At 27.9% G+C, this 19313-nt stretch overlaps 1 protein-coding gene across 6 annotated transcripts in view; it reads left to right on the plus strand.

Annotated features, from left to right (window-relative positions):
- The window catches only part of LOC142323765 (mitochondrial Rho GTPase-like), a 78799-nt gene extending 66379 nt beyond the window's left edge, over positions 1–12420 (plus strand). For 4 of the 6 annotated variants that reach the window (XM_075363946.1, XM_075363950.1, XM_075363949.1 and 1 more), the window contains one exon: positions 9872–12419. In XM_075363946.1, coding sequence (XP_075220061.1) covers positions 9872–9995 — 124 coding nt within the window. In that variant the 3' untranslated portion in view covers positions 9996–12419. Of the gene's footprint in view, positions 1–9871 lie in introns of all 6 variants that reach the window. The other 2 variants (XM_075363947.1, XM_075363948.1) reach the window with 1 other exon arrangement.
- Positions 12421–19313: the final 6893 nt, after the last annotated feature.

Raw genomic sequence — 19313 nt, forward strand, 5'->3', positions numbered from 1 at the left:
GAATCAAGCTCCTCCGGCTAATAGTTCATACTGTACTTTAAAATCAGAACCTAGCAAGTCTGGTTTACTTGCAACAGCTGTAGTTAATGTAAAACATAAAAAAGGTAATGTCATCTAAGCCAGGGTCTTACTTGATACTGCTTTGTGATTTCATTTTGTACTGAAAGGTTTGCTGCTTAACTTGGGCTTCAAACCAAATTTGTTTTAATGCCAGTCACAGGTATTAGTAATGTTGTTACTAAATCTAAGCTAAATGTTGATTTAAACATTAATTCTAGCTATGAAAACTTTAATTTTAATTGTCATGTATTGCCATCTACTTCAGGTCTGTTACCTAATGATTTTGTAAACATAACTAACTGGGAAATTCCTTCTCACCTTTTTCTCACCAAACCTCATTTTAATATTCCTGGGCAAATCGATATTCTCTTTGGCGCTCAATACTATCTTTCTCTACTTAAGCCTGTTCAATTGACTCATAATTCCAGTCATACCATACTTCAAGAAACTCGTCTTGGTTTCATAGTCTCTGGTCAAATTCCTACTAAATCTAGTAAACGGAAAAATAATTAAAATTCAGTATCACTTTTTGTAAGTAACGAACAACTTTCCCCTCAATTAGAGTCATTTTGGAAATCTGAAGAGATCGATGATCACTTACCGACTAAAGAGGAATCCTTCTGCGAAAAACATTTTGTTGAAAATACCTTTTGTGATCAACAAGGCAAATTTGTTTTGTCTCTTCCTCATAACGAAAACTGTGTCTTATGAGATGCGTATGCGAATGCAAGGCATTGTTTCAATTTGTTACATCGTAGATTTCAGAAAACGCTAAACTTAAGGAAGATTACTTCCATTTCATGAAGGAATATCAAGAATTAGATCACATGCAACCTGTAGGTTCATCTCAGTTTAAGGTTCCATCTGAAACCTTTTATTTGCCTCCACGCAGTATTTCGTGAATCTTCCACCATTACCAAAACTAGAGTAGTATTTGACGGTAGTGCAAAAACTTCAGATGGCCAATCGCTCAATTCAGTTCTTCCTACAGGTCCAGTAGTACAACAGGATTTATTTTTGATTATAATTAGTTTTAAAACTCACAGTTATGTGCTCTCAGGAGACATTCCTAAAATGTACAGACAAATTCACATTAATCCTCAAGATTTCCCATTGAAAAGAATCCTCTGGTATGATAATGACAACTCATCAATCATTCCATACAATTTACAAACAGTTACTTATGGTTTAGCACCTTCAAATTTTCTAGCAACTAGATGTTTGATTGAAATTTCAAATAAAAATGAAGCCTCCTTTCCTCAAGCTTGCCAATCAATCAAGCAAGATTTTTACGTTGATGATTTGCTTACTGGTTGTGACAGCATCGATCAGTTAAAACAATTATACAATGATATTTCATTATTGCTTAACAAATACAGACTTTTGCTGCATAAATGTCATTCAAGCGTGCCTGATATGTTTGACAATTCTGATTCCTTCATCAGATTAGACAAAGATGAAAATATCAAGACACTTGGGTTATATTGGAATCCTCAAGAGGATAATTTCATTTATCAAATCAAACCAAACGATAATAATGCTTCTTACACCAAATGTTCTGTTTTGTCAATTATTTCCTCATTGTTCGATCCCTTAGGTCTACTTGCTCCTGCAATCGTTCCATTTAAAGTGTTCATACAAGAGTTATGGTGCGCCAACCTTCAATGGGATGAAGTTCTTCCTGCTTCACTAGCTGAAAAATGGAATTCTCTGTATTCTCAACTCAATTGTCAAGTAATTTAAGATTCCTAGATTAGTTAAAATTAATTTAAGTAAGAGTTATCAATTACACGGATTTTGTGATGCAAGTAGTAGCGCATATGGTGCTTGTCTTTTTATCAGATCTGTTGATAGTAATGAGCATGTTGAAATTCACTTACTGTGTTCAAAATCTAGAGTTGCTCCTGTCAAGCAAATCTCTATTCCAAGGCTTGAGTTGAACGCTGCTCTTCTTTTATCTCATTTGTTCAATAAGGTTAAATGTATTTTAGGTATAAGATTTCATTCAATCCATTTTTGGTTGGAATCCAATAAAGTAGTACTTTATCATTGTCATTCATGTTGTCATCGCTTCCTGATAGGTGGAAGATATTCGTCGCAAATAGGGTTTGCGAAATTCAAGAGTTAACTAAGGAATACTTATGGAAGCACGTTTCTTCAAGGGATAAGCCCGCAGACATCTCATCACGTGGTTGTATGCCGGATGCATTAACTTCATTATAACTTTGGTGGAATGGTCCGTCTTTTCTGAAATAAGATGAGAACATCTGGCCATCCAATCAATCTACCATTTCTATGATTCCGCCAGATTCGCTGAAGGAAGAGAAGAAGTCTAGCAAAACTAATGTGTTTTCAGTTGCTCTTCAAACAACAGAAACTTTAGAACTTTCAAAACCATTTTCTTCATTTGTACAAACAGTAAACGTATTTTCATATTGTCGTCATTTCATTTATAATTTAAGAAATAAAAATAATTGTATATTGTCAGATCTTTCTCTGGAAGAAATCAATTCCACGTTAGAAGTTCTTGTTCGTCAAGCACAAGAATTATATTTTACTAAAGAATTAAGCGATTTAAGGAAAAATTCTGCTGTATTAAGGAAAAGTAAATTAGTTTCTCTTAACCCATTTTTAGATCAAAATGGTATTATTCACGTTGGAGGTCGTTTAAGTTTTTCAAACTTGTCTTTAATTGCTAAAAGTCCTATGATTTTAAGTCCTCATAGTCATCTCACTCGATTAATTATTTCTCATGAACATTTAAGATTATTCCATGGAGTTTAAGATTACAGTTAGTAGTTTAACTTACAGTTAATTCATTCTTCACTTAGGCAGAAATATTGGATCGTCAATTCCAAAATCATAGTTTGGTCTGTCATACATAAATGTTTAACTTGTTTTCGTTTTAGAGCTCAACCTCAGAGTCAGTTACTTGGTCAACTGCCAAAAGAAAGAGTTACAATTTCCATAACATTCCAGTAAACTGGTGTTGATTATGCTGGCCCAATACTTATCCGTGATGGTGGGTGGCGTACTCGATCTACCAATCCTTTGACTATTAGGCTTACATTGCATTATTTGTATGTCTCACTCAGCACCAAAGCAGTACACCTTGAACTTGTGACTGATTTATCTACAGAAAGATTTATAGCTGCCCTACAAAGATTTGTAGGACGCCGAGGATTGCCCTCTCATATTTTTTCTGATAATGGAAAAACTTCTGCGGTGCAAATCGTTATCTTCAAGAAATGTATGATTTTCTTAAAATCGATACTGCTAGTTCCAAAATTAAATTTTTCTGCACCTCAAATAACATAAAATGGTCTTTCATTCCTCCTTACTCTCCTAGTTGGGTTGGTTTATGGGAAGCTGCTGTGAAGAGCATGAAATTTCACCTGCGAAGAGTCATGAAAAATTCTGTTCTAAATTGCGAAGAGTTATCCACCTTGTTAATCCAGATAGAACCATGTTTAAATTCCAGACCATTATATTTACCTTCATCTGATCCAGCTCCACTTACTCCTGGACATTTTTTTAATTTTCGCTCCTTTAACTTCCCTGCCTGATCCTGATTTCTCAGGTATTAATGTAAATAAGCTCACTAGGTGGCAGCTTATACAAAAATTACTGAAGGGTTTTTGGAAAGCATGGTCTAATGATTACTTAAATTCTCTGCAACAGAGAAATAAGTGCAAAATTTCAAATACTAACATTTGTGTTGGTAATGTAGTTATAATTAAGGAAAATAACCTTCCTCCACTGATGTGGAAATTAGGAGTAATTATTCAAGTACATCAAGGTAAGGATGGACTCGTTAAATTAGCAGATGTAAAAACCAGTAATACCATAATAAAAAGAACCATTAACAAATTGATTGTCCTTCCAAATTTAAATGATTGTGATGACATGAGTCATTCTCAATGCAATCAATAATACTTAAACTTCATCTTAATTTAATTGTTCATTCGTTAATTTATTTTCCTTTTAATTTTTGCTCTATCAACATTGTATTGTTGAACTAACGTTAATATAAAACTTATATGAAAATAATTTTATGTATCATGCTTTATTTGTATGTTAAGTCAATTTATAATGTTATAAAATTATAATTGGTAGGCGATGTGTTATGTTCCACTTTTGCCGTTGGGTGCTGCTACCTAACAAGGGCTAGAGCTCTCCAGCAAGCTATGGTCATACAATGTCCTATGTCATAATACCGCAAGGAGTGGTCATTATGATGTAGCAATTTCTATTCATTCGGCGCCAGAATCTGACCCAGAGTGGTTGTGTTGTACATTCAGTCCAGATGGATATGCATACTAATGTCGGATGAATGCTTATTTTATTTGTATACGTATATGTTATTAAGTTAAATTATATGTGTTACGTTATATGTTAGATGTTCAATTATATGTTATCAAAATGTCAAGACAACAAGAAATTAAATAATTCAATACGCAACAAGGTGTTGTTTCAATTTATCACCTATACATCTACAGTTCATACTCGCTCTAAAACCTACCGCAAAGGTTTTATGGTCCTCCACATCACAAAGGATATGACAAAAATTTAATTTTAAACAAATAAATTGTTCAGCTACATTCATAATGTGGACAATTAATTTCTCAAGAGAATGTATTTTTATTTTGTATACAATATTTTTCATCCATCCCCAGATGCAAAAATCTAAAGGTGTTAGACAGCCCCTCTTGGTAACCAGGAATGTGGTTCACCATGACCGATCCATTTCTTAGGGAAATGATAATTTAAGTGAATGGAAACAGCCCAACAGAAGTGGGGAGGTGCATCATCTAGGTGGAAGTAAACTTTATCATCTCAGCACTATAGAGGAATATCTTCAAGCAGCTGTGGCAATTCTTTTTGAAGAAAGTGATAAGTAGATCTCAATATTTAAGCTGCCAGGTAATATGAACGGTTCAAACACTGATTGTGAAGAAAGCTGGCTGCTCCATATGTTGACGCTAAATCTATTGAAAATTGCCTTCCACTATTTCATGAGGATTTACTTCTGCCCATGTATGCTCATTGAGTAAATTGTTGACACCATCTCAAGGGAAATTTGCCTTGTCAGTAAACAAAAAATACTTGTTGAGTTTTCGATTTGTATTCCACTAGTTGCAGAACTCCAAGCGAAGTGGACCATCTCCTTGGTGTAGATGTTGAACTGGATGTTTATGATAAGGGTAAAACTTGTTTTGTTTAAGCATTCTCCAAACCATTGAATGTGAAACTTCGATCCGCTTAGAAAGACGACATATACTGATGCCTGCACTGTGCTGAACTGCATCAATAACAACATCGTGTTGGGCAGATCGTTCGTAGCTGTTACAAATACTAGGTAGTGAACCTATTTCCAAAAGATTGCGAAAAGTTACGCTAATTGTTTTGGGATTTGGAATCCTGCGATTCAGAAAATGTATTTCATATTCTACTGCAGCAACTGTAGCATTACCAACACGCACCCAAAATAAATACCATAACAGTGTATTCTTCTGTTGTAAATAAGTACAGCATTACTTCAATGTCAAATCTATCACATTCAAACTAAAATTCACAGAAAACTTTTGGTAACAACAGCATAGTTCACATACTTGATACACTTTGCCTTATGAAATGATTTAAACACTAACACAGTAATCGCGCATTGTTGGTCAGCTGTTGTTATTTTATTGCCAACTTTGAAATAATAATTTTTCAAATAATGTGTTGTATTTCTGTCATTAATAAATATTATCAAAGTAATTTTTATTTTACAATTGTGTAATTTTAAGTGTTTTAACAGAAAATTTTGTTTTTACAAATTTTTCACATCACCAAAAAAAATAATTTGGCTTTTGTTTACATTAAATAAGTACATTTCCAACAAATGTAGTTATGCATTGTTTCTTAATAAAATTTGTATTTTTCTAACTTTTCTCTGTTTTATTCAACTTATCTTACATCATTTTGTTCAGAATTAAATTATATACAAGTTTTGCTTGAAGGTTTTATATTCTTACCCATTTAACAAAGTTATTTTATGTCAAACATAAAAAACTGTTTTTACCCCAATTTGCTGTTTTTCACCTCAGCTTTCTTTAAAGTTACTGCAGATAGGGTTCGGGGACCTATTTCATTTTATTTTTCAGGTCAAAGAACGTAAGAAATCACAAATTCTGCCCCGTAATTAACATCTTAAAAATTTCAGTATGACCTCATTTCACTGGAGTAGCTAAAATCTGAGTGAAATCTTTCACTAGCCATAACTCGCAAACAAAGCATTTTAAAACACATGTTTATAAGATATTTTTTCATAATTTTCTCAAGTAGTATAGATTATGAAAGTCGTGGAAGAACTTCATGATACAATCTGCATGTGTGCGTGTATTTATATATATATATGTTAAACTTCATTTAAGCCACTGGGGTTAATTGTATAATTAGCTTAAGCTTATAATTACAATTAGCTTTTATGTACCTACATATATATATATAATTTTTTTTTTTTAAATCCCATATGTGTATCTATGTTTTCCCAACTCAGAGAGGTGCATTTATTTGTTTCATTAAACTCTCTATCACAGTCTTTAATATACCTGCAATCACGTAAAGAATTTAAGGTATAATTAAAGTGGTTTTTTCTGAGAGTGTGAAATTATGCTAATTTGTGTATGTACATATATACCATTTATGTTTGTGTTTTATTTATTTTTTTAACACAAGATTATGTAAAAAATAACCTAATTTAAATATCAGAACTTTAAACCTAGTTATTAAAAATAATTTAAATTATTAGATTTAAAATTTATTATTGTGCATAATAGTTTTCTGTTAAATCTAATGGAAAGTGCATTTTAAGATTTATTTTAATTATGCATCAATGAAGTCACATGACAGATAAAGTACTGTGAATTTTTTATTTCTAATGTGATATGGGTACCATAAACCAACATTTTTATTAACTATATTCTTCTTTTAACTGTTGTAAATCAGCCCTACTGTCTGTTTTTTTTTTGGCAAGTAAAAGTTGTGCTAAATACATAGCCTTACTTTTGAATTAATTAAATATATATTTATGAACTTTTTTACATCAGTTTTTATTTATGTAATTCTAGATTTTTGCAGTAGTTACCTTGTAATTGTTGTCATTAATTAAAATTTTTTTATGGAGTGCATAAAATTTTTAATAATGCAGTTACATAGAAGAGAAAACTGAACAAATTCTATGTATTTTTTATATTTTAATGTTCATGCATTTACCAGAAACTGCTTCTGTGAGTATGTCTGTGTGTAAAATTCTGTAGATTACTATAAAAATATAAAGGCAAAACGTTCTGGAATAATGCTGTTAGAGCTTGTTCTCTATGTTATTGTTGTGAGTTGAAATTCTTCTTAAGAAAGCCCTGTAGGAGTTATAGAAAATTATTCATAAACTAGTAATAAAGCCTTTTGAACAAAAAAATACACTGAGGTTTAGAAAGCTATTATTGTCAATTTCTTTCATTAAAATGCATTTTGCATTTTATGTTTAATATGTTAGATTGTAATCTAACACCTTTCATGTGTTAGATTTTTTAATGTGTTTAAATTTTTTTTATTTTACTGTTCTTGGCATGCTTTATTTATAATACACATTTGTTTACAAATCACTCACATGCATTGGAAAATTCTTTATATGCAATGGTTTTCTTTTTAATCCGGAAGTAATTTGCTTTGCTCTGGTCCATGGACAATTTGAACATTTACATCTTCAAAACATTGCACTCTTGGTAATACAATGTGACGGAAGAGGGTTTAAGATCTGCTTCAAAATCTTGAGCCACTCATTATCTTTTTCACAGATGATTTAACTGTATTTATATTTGAAGATATTTATTTAAACAGAATTGAAAATTGTACGATAGCTGCTCAAAGAAATTGTTCACTAGACTGTAACCATCAACTTGAAGTATGCATAAAACCATTGTGATTTTCAGGTAGCTGTAACATTGCTGATCGCATGGATATAATGATAATGATAATGATAGTACTGCCCACAAAGTGAAACTTCTGGGAGTTTTATTAGATATGTTCTTGTGGGATGATAAAGTTGATTTTATTTATAATAAAATCAAACCATACTGTTTTGCTCTAATGCATCTTAATAAAGCGCTAAGCTTGACATTATTAAATATTTATTACACCTACGTATAAAGGTCAGAACAAGTTTTTAGATACAGAAATGAGCTGTCTTATTATCTAGTGCCCATAACTATGAATTGTTGAGATCTATGTTTAGAAAGTTAAATATGTTAACTTATCTTTGTGTTTATATTTATGAATATATAATCTTTGCTAAAAAGAATGGTCACTTATTTTTAAAAAATAACAAATATTCACCTTTATGTAGCCAGGTGACAAACTGTTTTCTTATACCTCAACGCAGTAGTTCAGTTTATGAGAAGGGGAGTTTTATTTTTAATAAAGTATTGAACTGTTTGGAAAATCCCCCCCACTAGTTATTTATAATAAAATTAAAAGATTTTATTTTATGGAATCAGTATTACATTGTTGATGACTTTAAATAATACTAATTAAAAACTAAAAACAAACACAACTTATCTGCATCCTGTTCAGCATGAACATAAACATGTGCTCAAAATAATTTTCAATGGTGGCTTCTGAATTGTGAATTATTTTATAATACTTTTTTATATTTAATGTACTTACCTAACATTATTTCATGTGTTTGTATTTAAATAATTAATATTGACTGTAAATACAACCATTTTTTTTCTTAAAATTTGTATTTATATTTGTAATTTGTCTTAAATTGATGTGATTTATATAATATACTATTCCTTTCCTATCAGAACAAATATTTATGTATTTAGTTAACAGAAAATTGTCTTTTGTAGTGAACAGTATGTTTTAACTACATTATTATAGGATGTATACGTTTATAATTTTAATTAACAGTAGGGTAGATGAACAGTTGTGAAAAAAGAATTCCATTAAAGTAGATGGGAATCTAAGCTTACCAGTTTATAAAAGCGTACAGTCATTGTTATTGTTTGTGAGTCAGATATTTGAATAGGTATGAAGTTTGTATTGTAAAAAACTTATATGAATTGACTGCCCTTATTTCTAATTGACACTGAAGTTTCATATCTATTTTGTTTTAATAGAGGTACTTTTTATTTCCATTCTGATGACGATTGAAATCATCATACTATGTATTTATTATAATAATGTTGTTAAAAGACAGTTCAGTAAAAAAAGAATTCTTTCTTTAATGAGATCCAAAAAAGCAATTTTTTTTATTAACTGCCAATTTGGAACTGACTTTCAGAAAACATTTTTTCAATACTCCAACAGATAATTCTCTGTTTTTACAAATACTTTAATGCTAATTATTCATTTAATTTTTTAACAAAATAGAATATTGAAGTATTGAAAAATAGAGATCTTTTACCCATAATTTATTTAATTTAAGTTTTCCTCAAATGAATTCCAACTTACAACAGTACAGCAAAATTAACAAGGTTCAATGTAGTATAAAATTAAACTACTTTCATTAGATTGCTTGCATATAAATTTTAAAATAAAAAGATAACATTTTTCTTTCATGACCCATACTATTGTCATGTAATATACACCATATTTCTTTTTATTGCGATACTGATATTTATACTTATTTTAATATAATTAAATGTTTACATTAATTTTGATTTGTTAATAATTATGTATTTTATTTAATATTGTTATCATTGTGTAGTTGCTTTTATAAGAATTAATATTTATTTTAATTTTTTTCTACTCTCTTTTTTAGCCACTTAAAAGATGTAAACTTATTGGCTGGAGATTCTGTTCTTTGGAAAGCTGGATTAGGTATAACTTTACTTGCAACTGTTGGATTTGTTGTTCTAAAATTTTTTAACACAACTAAAAGATAGTTTGTTATTTATCTTTTCATTATTTTCTATATGTAATTTATTTATTATGTATATCAGTTTGTATTTTTACATTTAAAATTAATAATTACATTTATTAAAAAAGAAAATAATTATTGTATATTTTTATATTTTGTATCATATATATGTTTATATTTGTTAATATTCTTTTGAATGTGTTGTTTATTTGAAATTATATTTGACAGTTTCAAACATTTCATAATGGTGCCTTAAGTAGTTTGTAGTTTAAGATTAGGTTTTTGAAAATTTAAGTAATAACAGCTAGTTATATATTTTACTTTATAAAGTAATTATTAATATAAAAATTTTTTTTTATTTAGATTTTATAACAGTAGTAGAAAATATTGGTGCAAAATTTATCTTAAAGTTGATAGATTATTGGCTCTTATGTATGTTACGTTTTGATGTTATTGTGCTATTTTATATTAAATTGAACCAAAAACCAATTAACTGTACAAAATGCTTCTTTCATGAGTTTTATCATAAAAAAAACATGACACCCTTAAAAGAAACATATTTTATTTTAACTGAGCATAGACCCTGTGTACTTCAAGTAGCACTGTATATACTATTTACCACTTATTTCTGTAAATATTAGTTTCTACACATGCTTAATAAGTTCTGAGAAATATAATCTAAAAGAAAAAAAAGTACAGAAATGCTAAGCATATTATTCAACTTAGTTTTATTGCTTTGTTTTATAATTAATGGTGCTGATACCAGATTATGGAATTTGGAGGTGTTAGGGATCAATTTTCTGCCAGTCATTTTTTGTTAAATAAACAATAGAGTGGCATCCAGTTAATTAGATTAATTGGGATGGAATTGTATTGGTCATTTTTTTTTTTTTTTAAAGGAAAAAAGATAGCCAGAGTATACTTACATTTTATCTTGTGTCAATCTATAAATAATATAGATTTATTATAGAATTATAAATAATAATTAATTTTCATTACTCTGAAGAAATCTAAGCTAAAACATAATCCGATTTAAATTATTATTTAAGTGAAAATTGATAGAAATCTTTGTTTTTCTGGTTTTAAAAAAAAAGATTGTGTTGCACATGAAAAGGAAAACATATATTTCCAAATAATAACGGAAACATTTTTAAAAGTTGGAATGAAAAGAATTATGTACTGTATTATATTTGTATTAAAATTCATTTTAAATAATAATTAGCAACCCATATGCAAAATCCATTAATTACTTTTGAAAGGATTTTCAGATAATTATAAAAAAAACTTTATAACAAACCTTCCCTTGACAAATTAATGAATCTTTTAGGTAAAATTGAAGTAAAAATATTTTCTTTAACTCGGAAAAGCGATACTATAATTTCAGTATATCAGAGAATTATTATTTGAATTTTGTATTTACCAGATAATCACTGGCCAGAACCTGTTGGTGTAGTTAGTTAGCAAACTACTTTTTAGGTTAATCTGTTTCGAGTTCAGTTACTGGTACCCTGACATTTTTCCCCGTCATTTCATCCGTCTCATCTTCCTTGTTAAAATTCTTGTGTAATATGTCTGAGGTAATAATAGATAAAATATAATTTTGCCTTGCATTCAATAGTACAAAAGTATTAGTAGTATTTAATATCAATAGTCATAATTAGGGATAACTGTAGACTGGCAGCCCTATCCATTGATAATAATATTCAGTTTTTTTTTGTTTTTTTATATAATTGTCATTAAGGTTACTTTAGCTTACGTTACTTGTTGCTGATGTAAATATATTATTAAGTGTTGTATTAAAAAATTATCAAATATATTATATACCTAAATATTATCATACCATTTTATAGTTTTTAACTACTGTTGTTAGTGATAAGGATTAATTGTAAATAAATTTCATTAATTTGATGTTTAAAAAAGCCTTCTGTGCTGCTTTTTATTAAATCACCATTATACAAAAATGTTTTTTAAGTTCATTTTTTTGTGATTTATTTGTTATCTTAATAATTTGTTCTTATATTATATTTCCTTGTCTAAATGTACTCATGGTTGACATATTTTACCTAAACTTTCTCCTTTACTCTCAATTTTATTCATATAAATGTGCGGTAATTTATTCTAAAAATAGTAAAAATGAATTATTTTTCATTTTCTGTCTTTATATTTGAGTGGTGGTCATGACCACCCCACCCCCATGAATTTCCCTTTTGGCTATGTTCCTAACTGTTGGGTGCATTATCTATTTTCAATTTCTTTTTTTAAGATGATTTCTGTCTCGTGAAGGTGATTATAATTTATAGCAACTGTTAATTGAAATTCATTCAAAATCACATGCATATCAATGTATTCATGTAAGTTAAATTTCTATTAAATACAAAAACATCATATCTTTTTAGGATGTTCAGCTCTAATTTCAATTAAGAGTGGTGATTTGTATTATAATCAAATATTTTTAACGGATATAAGAATATTAACAAAACAAATAATGTTTGGTGAAATGAAAATAAATGGATATATAAATTTTTTAAAAAATATTGTAAATGTTACACTACATATTAATATATATATATATATATATATATATATGTATATATAGTATAACATAAAGGATAACTATGGACTGCCACCCTTCTCAATGATTATAATATTTACAGATTTTTTTTTTTATATATATAAAGATTTAACTGCCATTAAGTTTAATTTAGCTTACGTTACTCACTGCATTTATATCATACTGTATAATTATGGTGTGATATAAATTTAATTCAATAACTGACTGTACTGTGACTTATGGTAGAGCAATATCATCTTTGTTTTTTATCTGGAAGGTTAGTTTTTTCATGCAAAAATATTTATCATAAATAAAAGCGGGAGAAGGTTGCTGTAATTGGGCACAACCTGTACTGGAACAAATAAATATCTGGTAGATTTACTGAGTGTGAGGTTGTCAATGATCCATTTTTAGGATTCTGTTTAAACTAAACAGTAACAGCAAGTTACTTTTTGATGAAATGTAAAATAAATGCATATGTTTTAATAAAGTGTAATGTGGTTTATTCTTCAATTGAACTTTTTTTTTTTAATTCTGATTTTATGATTTATGTATTTAATTATTACAACTTACTCCCATCTATTTGTAACTGATTTATCAACATTATGGATTGACTGTGATTTCTGTCTTAACAAAATTACATAAAATGAAAGGTTTTTATTCTTATTTAGTGTATTTCCTATTCTATTTTATATTAGTTAACACTGTATACAATTAGATACATTAACACACAAATTCATTTTGACATACAATGAGTTTTTAATTACAATTGAATAGTGTGTGATTCTGAGTAGACTGTCAAGTACACATTCGCATTCACACATTGACTGTTGGTGTAGAGTCAAAGAAGTTAACGCAAACATTAATTTATTCTTTTCAGCTAATATTGTTTTTGCTGAAACTATAATTTATTTTTTCATAAATAATAACATACCAGTTGTCAAAAACTGCAAGCATGTATACGTGGTCTGTTTCACACAGTACATGGCTGAGGAATTGTGTAATATTCTGTGCATAATATCCAATGTTATGAGTAATTAGAATTTTAGTTCAACTATTTTCTTTATTTATCCAGAGGTGTTATATAAAATACTGTTAAGAGTAACAGTAATAGTAATGATATTTACATTATAAATATCATTATTCTGATTGGCTGAATGCACTACTGATAGAATGTCAGTTCAAAAAAGTAATAAAATAATGTTCTTAATAGTAATTTTTAAATTATTCATTTAATAGCTGTCACTTTTGCTAGAATTTTGATTATTTTTACACTAGTTCAATAATAATAAAAAAAAGATTTTTCCTTCATATTGTTTGGTCTATTAGAGTATCCTTTAGAGAGGGCAGTTAAGACCAAATGTGAAATGAATACAGCCTACGTTGCTCTTTGTAGACTGAACTGTTCTAACAAGTATGGGCTTGTTGGAATTAGTTGTTATTACATGAGGTATTAAAAATACCTGACTTGACTTGACTTACGACAGTGTTTATTCTTCCTTGATATAGAAGTCAATGACCAAATACATTATGTATATTCCACACTCAGTATGTTTAGTTCTCCATGATGTTTATTGTATCTCACAGTTTCTCAATAGTTAAACATCATTTGAAATTGGTCCACCAACTCTTTGTATTGTCTGTCAGTTTAAATCATATTATTTATCTGTAGCACTATACTTTAAAAAATTTCTGATTTCCCTTTTTATTTTTTTATTATCAATGTTTTCATTGCCTTAAGATGCTGTGCTCCATAAACATTTTCAAGGAATTCTTTCTGATTATAGATATATATTTTACACTAGCTAGCTTATTCTTTGCATGAAAGTTTTTGCCCTATCTACTTTATCCATTATTAATTTACTGTCTTTATAACAAAATGTTGCATCTTCTGGTACGTTGTGTTCCTGTATATAATAATTAATTCAATTTTTTTTCTTTTGTTTTATACTTTTTTATTTAAAAAAATTTCTCTCCTAGAAATAAATTCATTCTATTCAGCATTTTTTTTTTAATTCACTTTGGTTTTTCCAACAAAGAAGAGGTATTTACCTGATATATAAATTTTGCTTCAACACAATTATGAATTGTTTATAACGTATTCTTTAGAAATTAAAAATGGAATATTTGTGTAAAAAATAGTGTTTTTAAAATTATTAATTAATTTTCAATTAATATAATAGCTGTCTTTTATTTCAAAATGAAGGCTTTAACGTATAAGAAAAATGCAATAAATTATATTTTTATTTTGATATATGTCCATTTTGAACAGCTTTTATTAGAGAAGATACAGTTTATATATTTCTTTTACCAGAACTTGTATGAACCTTCTTCAACAGAACCTTGAATAGTTAAACAGTAGATAGTCTGATGCTGCTACTAAATCTGGGCTGTATGGAGATTGGAGTAGTATATCCTGCTTGAGCTCCATGATGTTTTATTGTAGATAAAGCAGTAGATATGAGTAACCATTCTTCTGAAATAAATAAATAAAAGACTTAGTAACTGCTCTTGAAATAAATTAAAAGCATCATTTTATTTTTTAGAAAATGGAATAGAACAGTAAAACAGTGATAGTTCTTTGTTCTTAAGAAGACAGGTATAGTCATTTCCCAATAATATCAAAAGAAGATTTCCATTGTTTTCATAGGTGAAAGTATGTTTTTTGGTTTCTCCAATGGTGAGAGCTTGATTGTCAACACTGCATAACTGCTTTTTTTGAATTTGGTGTGAAATAGTGAACCATGTTTCACTATATGTAAAAATTCATTTCAATGTATTTCATATTTCTTCAGAAGTTGTATAACAACTGATCTTTTTGTACGTTCAGGCCATGACACGCAGGGAACTCGCCCAGCATTCACTTTGCTAAATTTGAGATAATCTCATACTATTGTTTCTACATTCCCATTTTTATGACTATTTTTGTTTTTTTTAGTGATTTCCATAATATAAACAGATTTTTCTCAAATAAATGCAGTTTAGATTTATTTATCTTCAGTGACTGAGACTGACAAGCATGCAGTTCACTTCAATTATCTTCCTATCCTCTTTGCATGATTTACACCATTTACTCTTGGCTGAGAAAGATACTACTTATCCTCAAACTGATTTTTAAATCCGATATAAATTTAGGGTGAAATAACTAATTAATTAATCAAAAATTGAATAATTTTGAGAAATTATTTTAATTTGTTACTCAATAGTACTTGCTCAGAGAAATTATAGTTACAGATAATAGGAAAGGAAAGAAAAGGAAGTTAATACTACTGATGAAAAATTCACACGCAAACGTTCTTCATATTGTCCAGTAAGTTTACTATTTGAAAAACAGAATAAGAGAATTCCTGTTTTTATTTTAACAACCTCCCTTATATTTTATTGTATGTACTGTTTCAATTAATTATTTGTTTTTAAGTCTTATTTTGCTTTTCAATGTTATTAACTGACTAATATGGTCAATAGCCGCTAACAAATATATCTGGCATTATTTAACTTTGGTCACTACAGAAACCGCGTAATTAAGCTTTGGCGTTTTAGTTTCTTTTACTTCCTTCATGGCTTTCATTTTCCGTTCCAGTACGCTAAGAGACATACCAGATGTTGCAGAACCATAAAATCCTTCATGCTATTATGCTAATCCTACTTAACTACTGCTTATGTAATAGAAAATCGGGTATATCTATATTGTTCTGTTAATTAATAAAATTTAAAAAGTACAGATGTAAAGTGTTGATTTAATAAACAAAATCTCATCAAAATAGTATTATTTATTTATTTATGTAACACCTACTGGTGAGGGATACTGTACTACCATTCTAGGTGGTACCTATTGGCTTCTCACTATAAACTGTATCTAATTTGTTGTGTGTAGTTATGAGGCTGAATGAAGATTTTACCTTTGGCAGTATATTACCTGTTAATTTAAATATTACTGAAGAGATATAAAAGGTTAAAATTTACCAGCATTACTTTACTGATAGTAGCCTACACTAAAAGCTAATTACTAAAATATTAAACAGATAAAAATGTTACTACAGAATTGTATCTATATCTACTGGCAATTGTTAGCCTACCATTTCAATTAACAAAGGGTTCATTATAATCTACTTATAAAAGAATTAATGCCTGCTGTTTTCATTGTGTGATGTGCATAAAATTATTAACCAGCATCAGTATACAATATTTATATAAGCTCATTACAGAATATTTTATAAAGTAGTGCTATTATTATTATTATTATAATGGTATATTATAGATAAATTCATGTATAATGATAGGTATTGTCTGTAAAGTTTAAAAAAAAATTGTTACTATATTAATTTTTTTTTAAACGTACCCTGAGATCTTTTTCTGCTATATTTCTCTGACATTAATACAATTTGTATTTCTAAAAATAAAAATATTCCAGGTGTCAAAAAGAAGTGCAAACATGACCATGTCTATTGACATGTTAGCAAATAACTTACAATAAACAGTATTCAATGTTATGAGCAGGTGACATTTGAACTGAGCCACTTTATTTATTCATTGGATTTCTTTCAATAATTTACTATTACCTTTATTGTAGATATCATTATTTTGGTAAGATGAATGTATTACTTACAATATGACTTTTGAAAGAAAAAAGATTACTATTTCTGACTATTGGTTCACATTTAGCAGGTGTTACTTTTACATAAAAAATTTCTTATTACGCTAGATCTGACTACACACCATTGCTCTAGCCACTTCACTATAAAACGCTGTGACCACACGATTATATGTTCCACAGAGAACAATATTTTTATTTTTAAGTATAATTATATAATATAGTATAAATATGTGTGTTATTGTAGTGTCTAATCAGATATTAAATAAAATCAAACGTTTACTTAAGATTATAAAAAAAGAGATGTGTTTTCATTGTAAATATCTGATGAGCTACTTGCGTAGTTGATTTCCTTTCTGTACAAAGCTGTCTAGCCTAATATAGTTATTACAAAAATACAGGGTTGTAATGAATAACTTTCCTTTATTTTATTATTTTTTTTTTCTAACAATAAGTGCAAATGATTTACAATTAGCTGTGTAATTAAAATATATACTTTTTTTATTCTAATTTTAAATTTGTTCTTGTGCATGTAATTATATAAATTATACATAATTAGCTTTTCTTTTTTAGATATACTTTTGCATTGTTTGCTACATTAGATAAAAATCATTTTAGGTAAGACCAGATGTAACATTCAGTATCTTATTTCCTAAAAATTTAGTTTCTTGATTACAGATAGACTACACTTATTATTTATGATTTAAATACTACACTTATATCATTTTGTCTTAATTAGTAATTCTTTAATATTGTTAAAAAAACTGTGGTTTCTTTTAGACTTTTTATTGCAGTTTCTTATTGAATTAGTTTATTTATTTTAAAAAAATACTTTTTTTTATTTAATTTTTTATAGAATTTATTTGATCAGTAAGACCTTTTGAAGGGTGCAGTTTTAACTAAACTATATTCTAAATCTTTAAAACATAACTGAAAAACATATTGCACTCTTTCATTCTGGAATAAATTACTATACAAATGACACAATTGTATTATTTAATATTAAAGTAGTGGTGGTTTCAAATTGTTCATATTATTTTTTTCTGGATAAAAAGATAATTATGTATCAGCCGTATTAGATATTACTTGCATTATAACATTATGGTTGTAAACTGAAAACAGAATAAATTAAGTTAACTGCAAGCTAGTACTAACTGCACTCCAGCTTATGTTTTGTACAACAAATATGGTGCTCAGTATTTTACATGGTAATAGATTTTAGTTATCATTTTTTACTAAATTGCTCCTGAACATTAAATGATCCTTTTGAAAGGCTTTACTGAAAAAATAATAATAATTATTTTTTAAAAACTGTAATGAAAGTCCAAAATTTATAGAATGTATTCATTTACAATTTGTTTTGCATGTAGTTACTGTTTAGCTTTTATCATTGTATATTTTCATGGTCAAAATAATACATATTACATTGTTAAACATTATATAATCGTCACTTTTCTTCATTTCTACTCATGTAAATATCACCTGATTCTTGCATAGATTATAAATAACTTTTTTCTCTGTACTGTATTATATATTTTGATTTTACACACTGCATTTGGCTGTGGTTATAGTAGAAACAGGTTAGGCCAGAATAAAAACTTGAAAGAAGGTGAAAGAAGAATGTTCACAGTAGTTTGCAATCTCATAATAGTAATTTATTGATCAGATTATAATGTCAGAAGAACCCCTATATTAAAAATTATGAAAGCTTTACTTTTTTTGACTCTTCTGGTAATTTTTATTTTATTTATATATTAAATATATTCGTAACATACAAGTATATTGTAAATTTACTTTTAACAACATATATATGCATTATAAATATTTAGTGTAATTGTTTAACTTTGAATTGTTTTTTTTTTTTTTTATAAACTATGTTCATCTGAAATTGAACAATAGTCATTAATTGTATTGTAAAATTATACTATTTTCAATAAATTATTGTATCAGTTAAATATTATAATAATTTACTATTTTGTAGTTTAAATGTATTTTTGTTTCATTTAAAGAAACATATGTTATGCAATATAGACAATAATCAAAGATTTAATTGTGTCACTTAGTTTTAAAAAAATGTTGATAATATTTCTACAGACATTTTTTATGTTAAATTTTTTTACTCCTTTTTTTAATAAAAAAATATACCTGATTATTTTTTTTGTGTAATATAAAAAATATTGATCTTAATTAGTAGTAGTTTA

Source organism: Lycorma delicatula, chromosome 4 (assembly GCF_047948215.1).
Source record: "Lycorma delicatula isolate Av1 chromosome 4, ASM4794821v1, whole genome shotgun sequence".
NCBI lineage: Eukaryota > Metazoa > Arthropoda > Insecta > Hemiptera > Fulgoridae > Lycorma > Lycorma delicatula.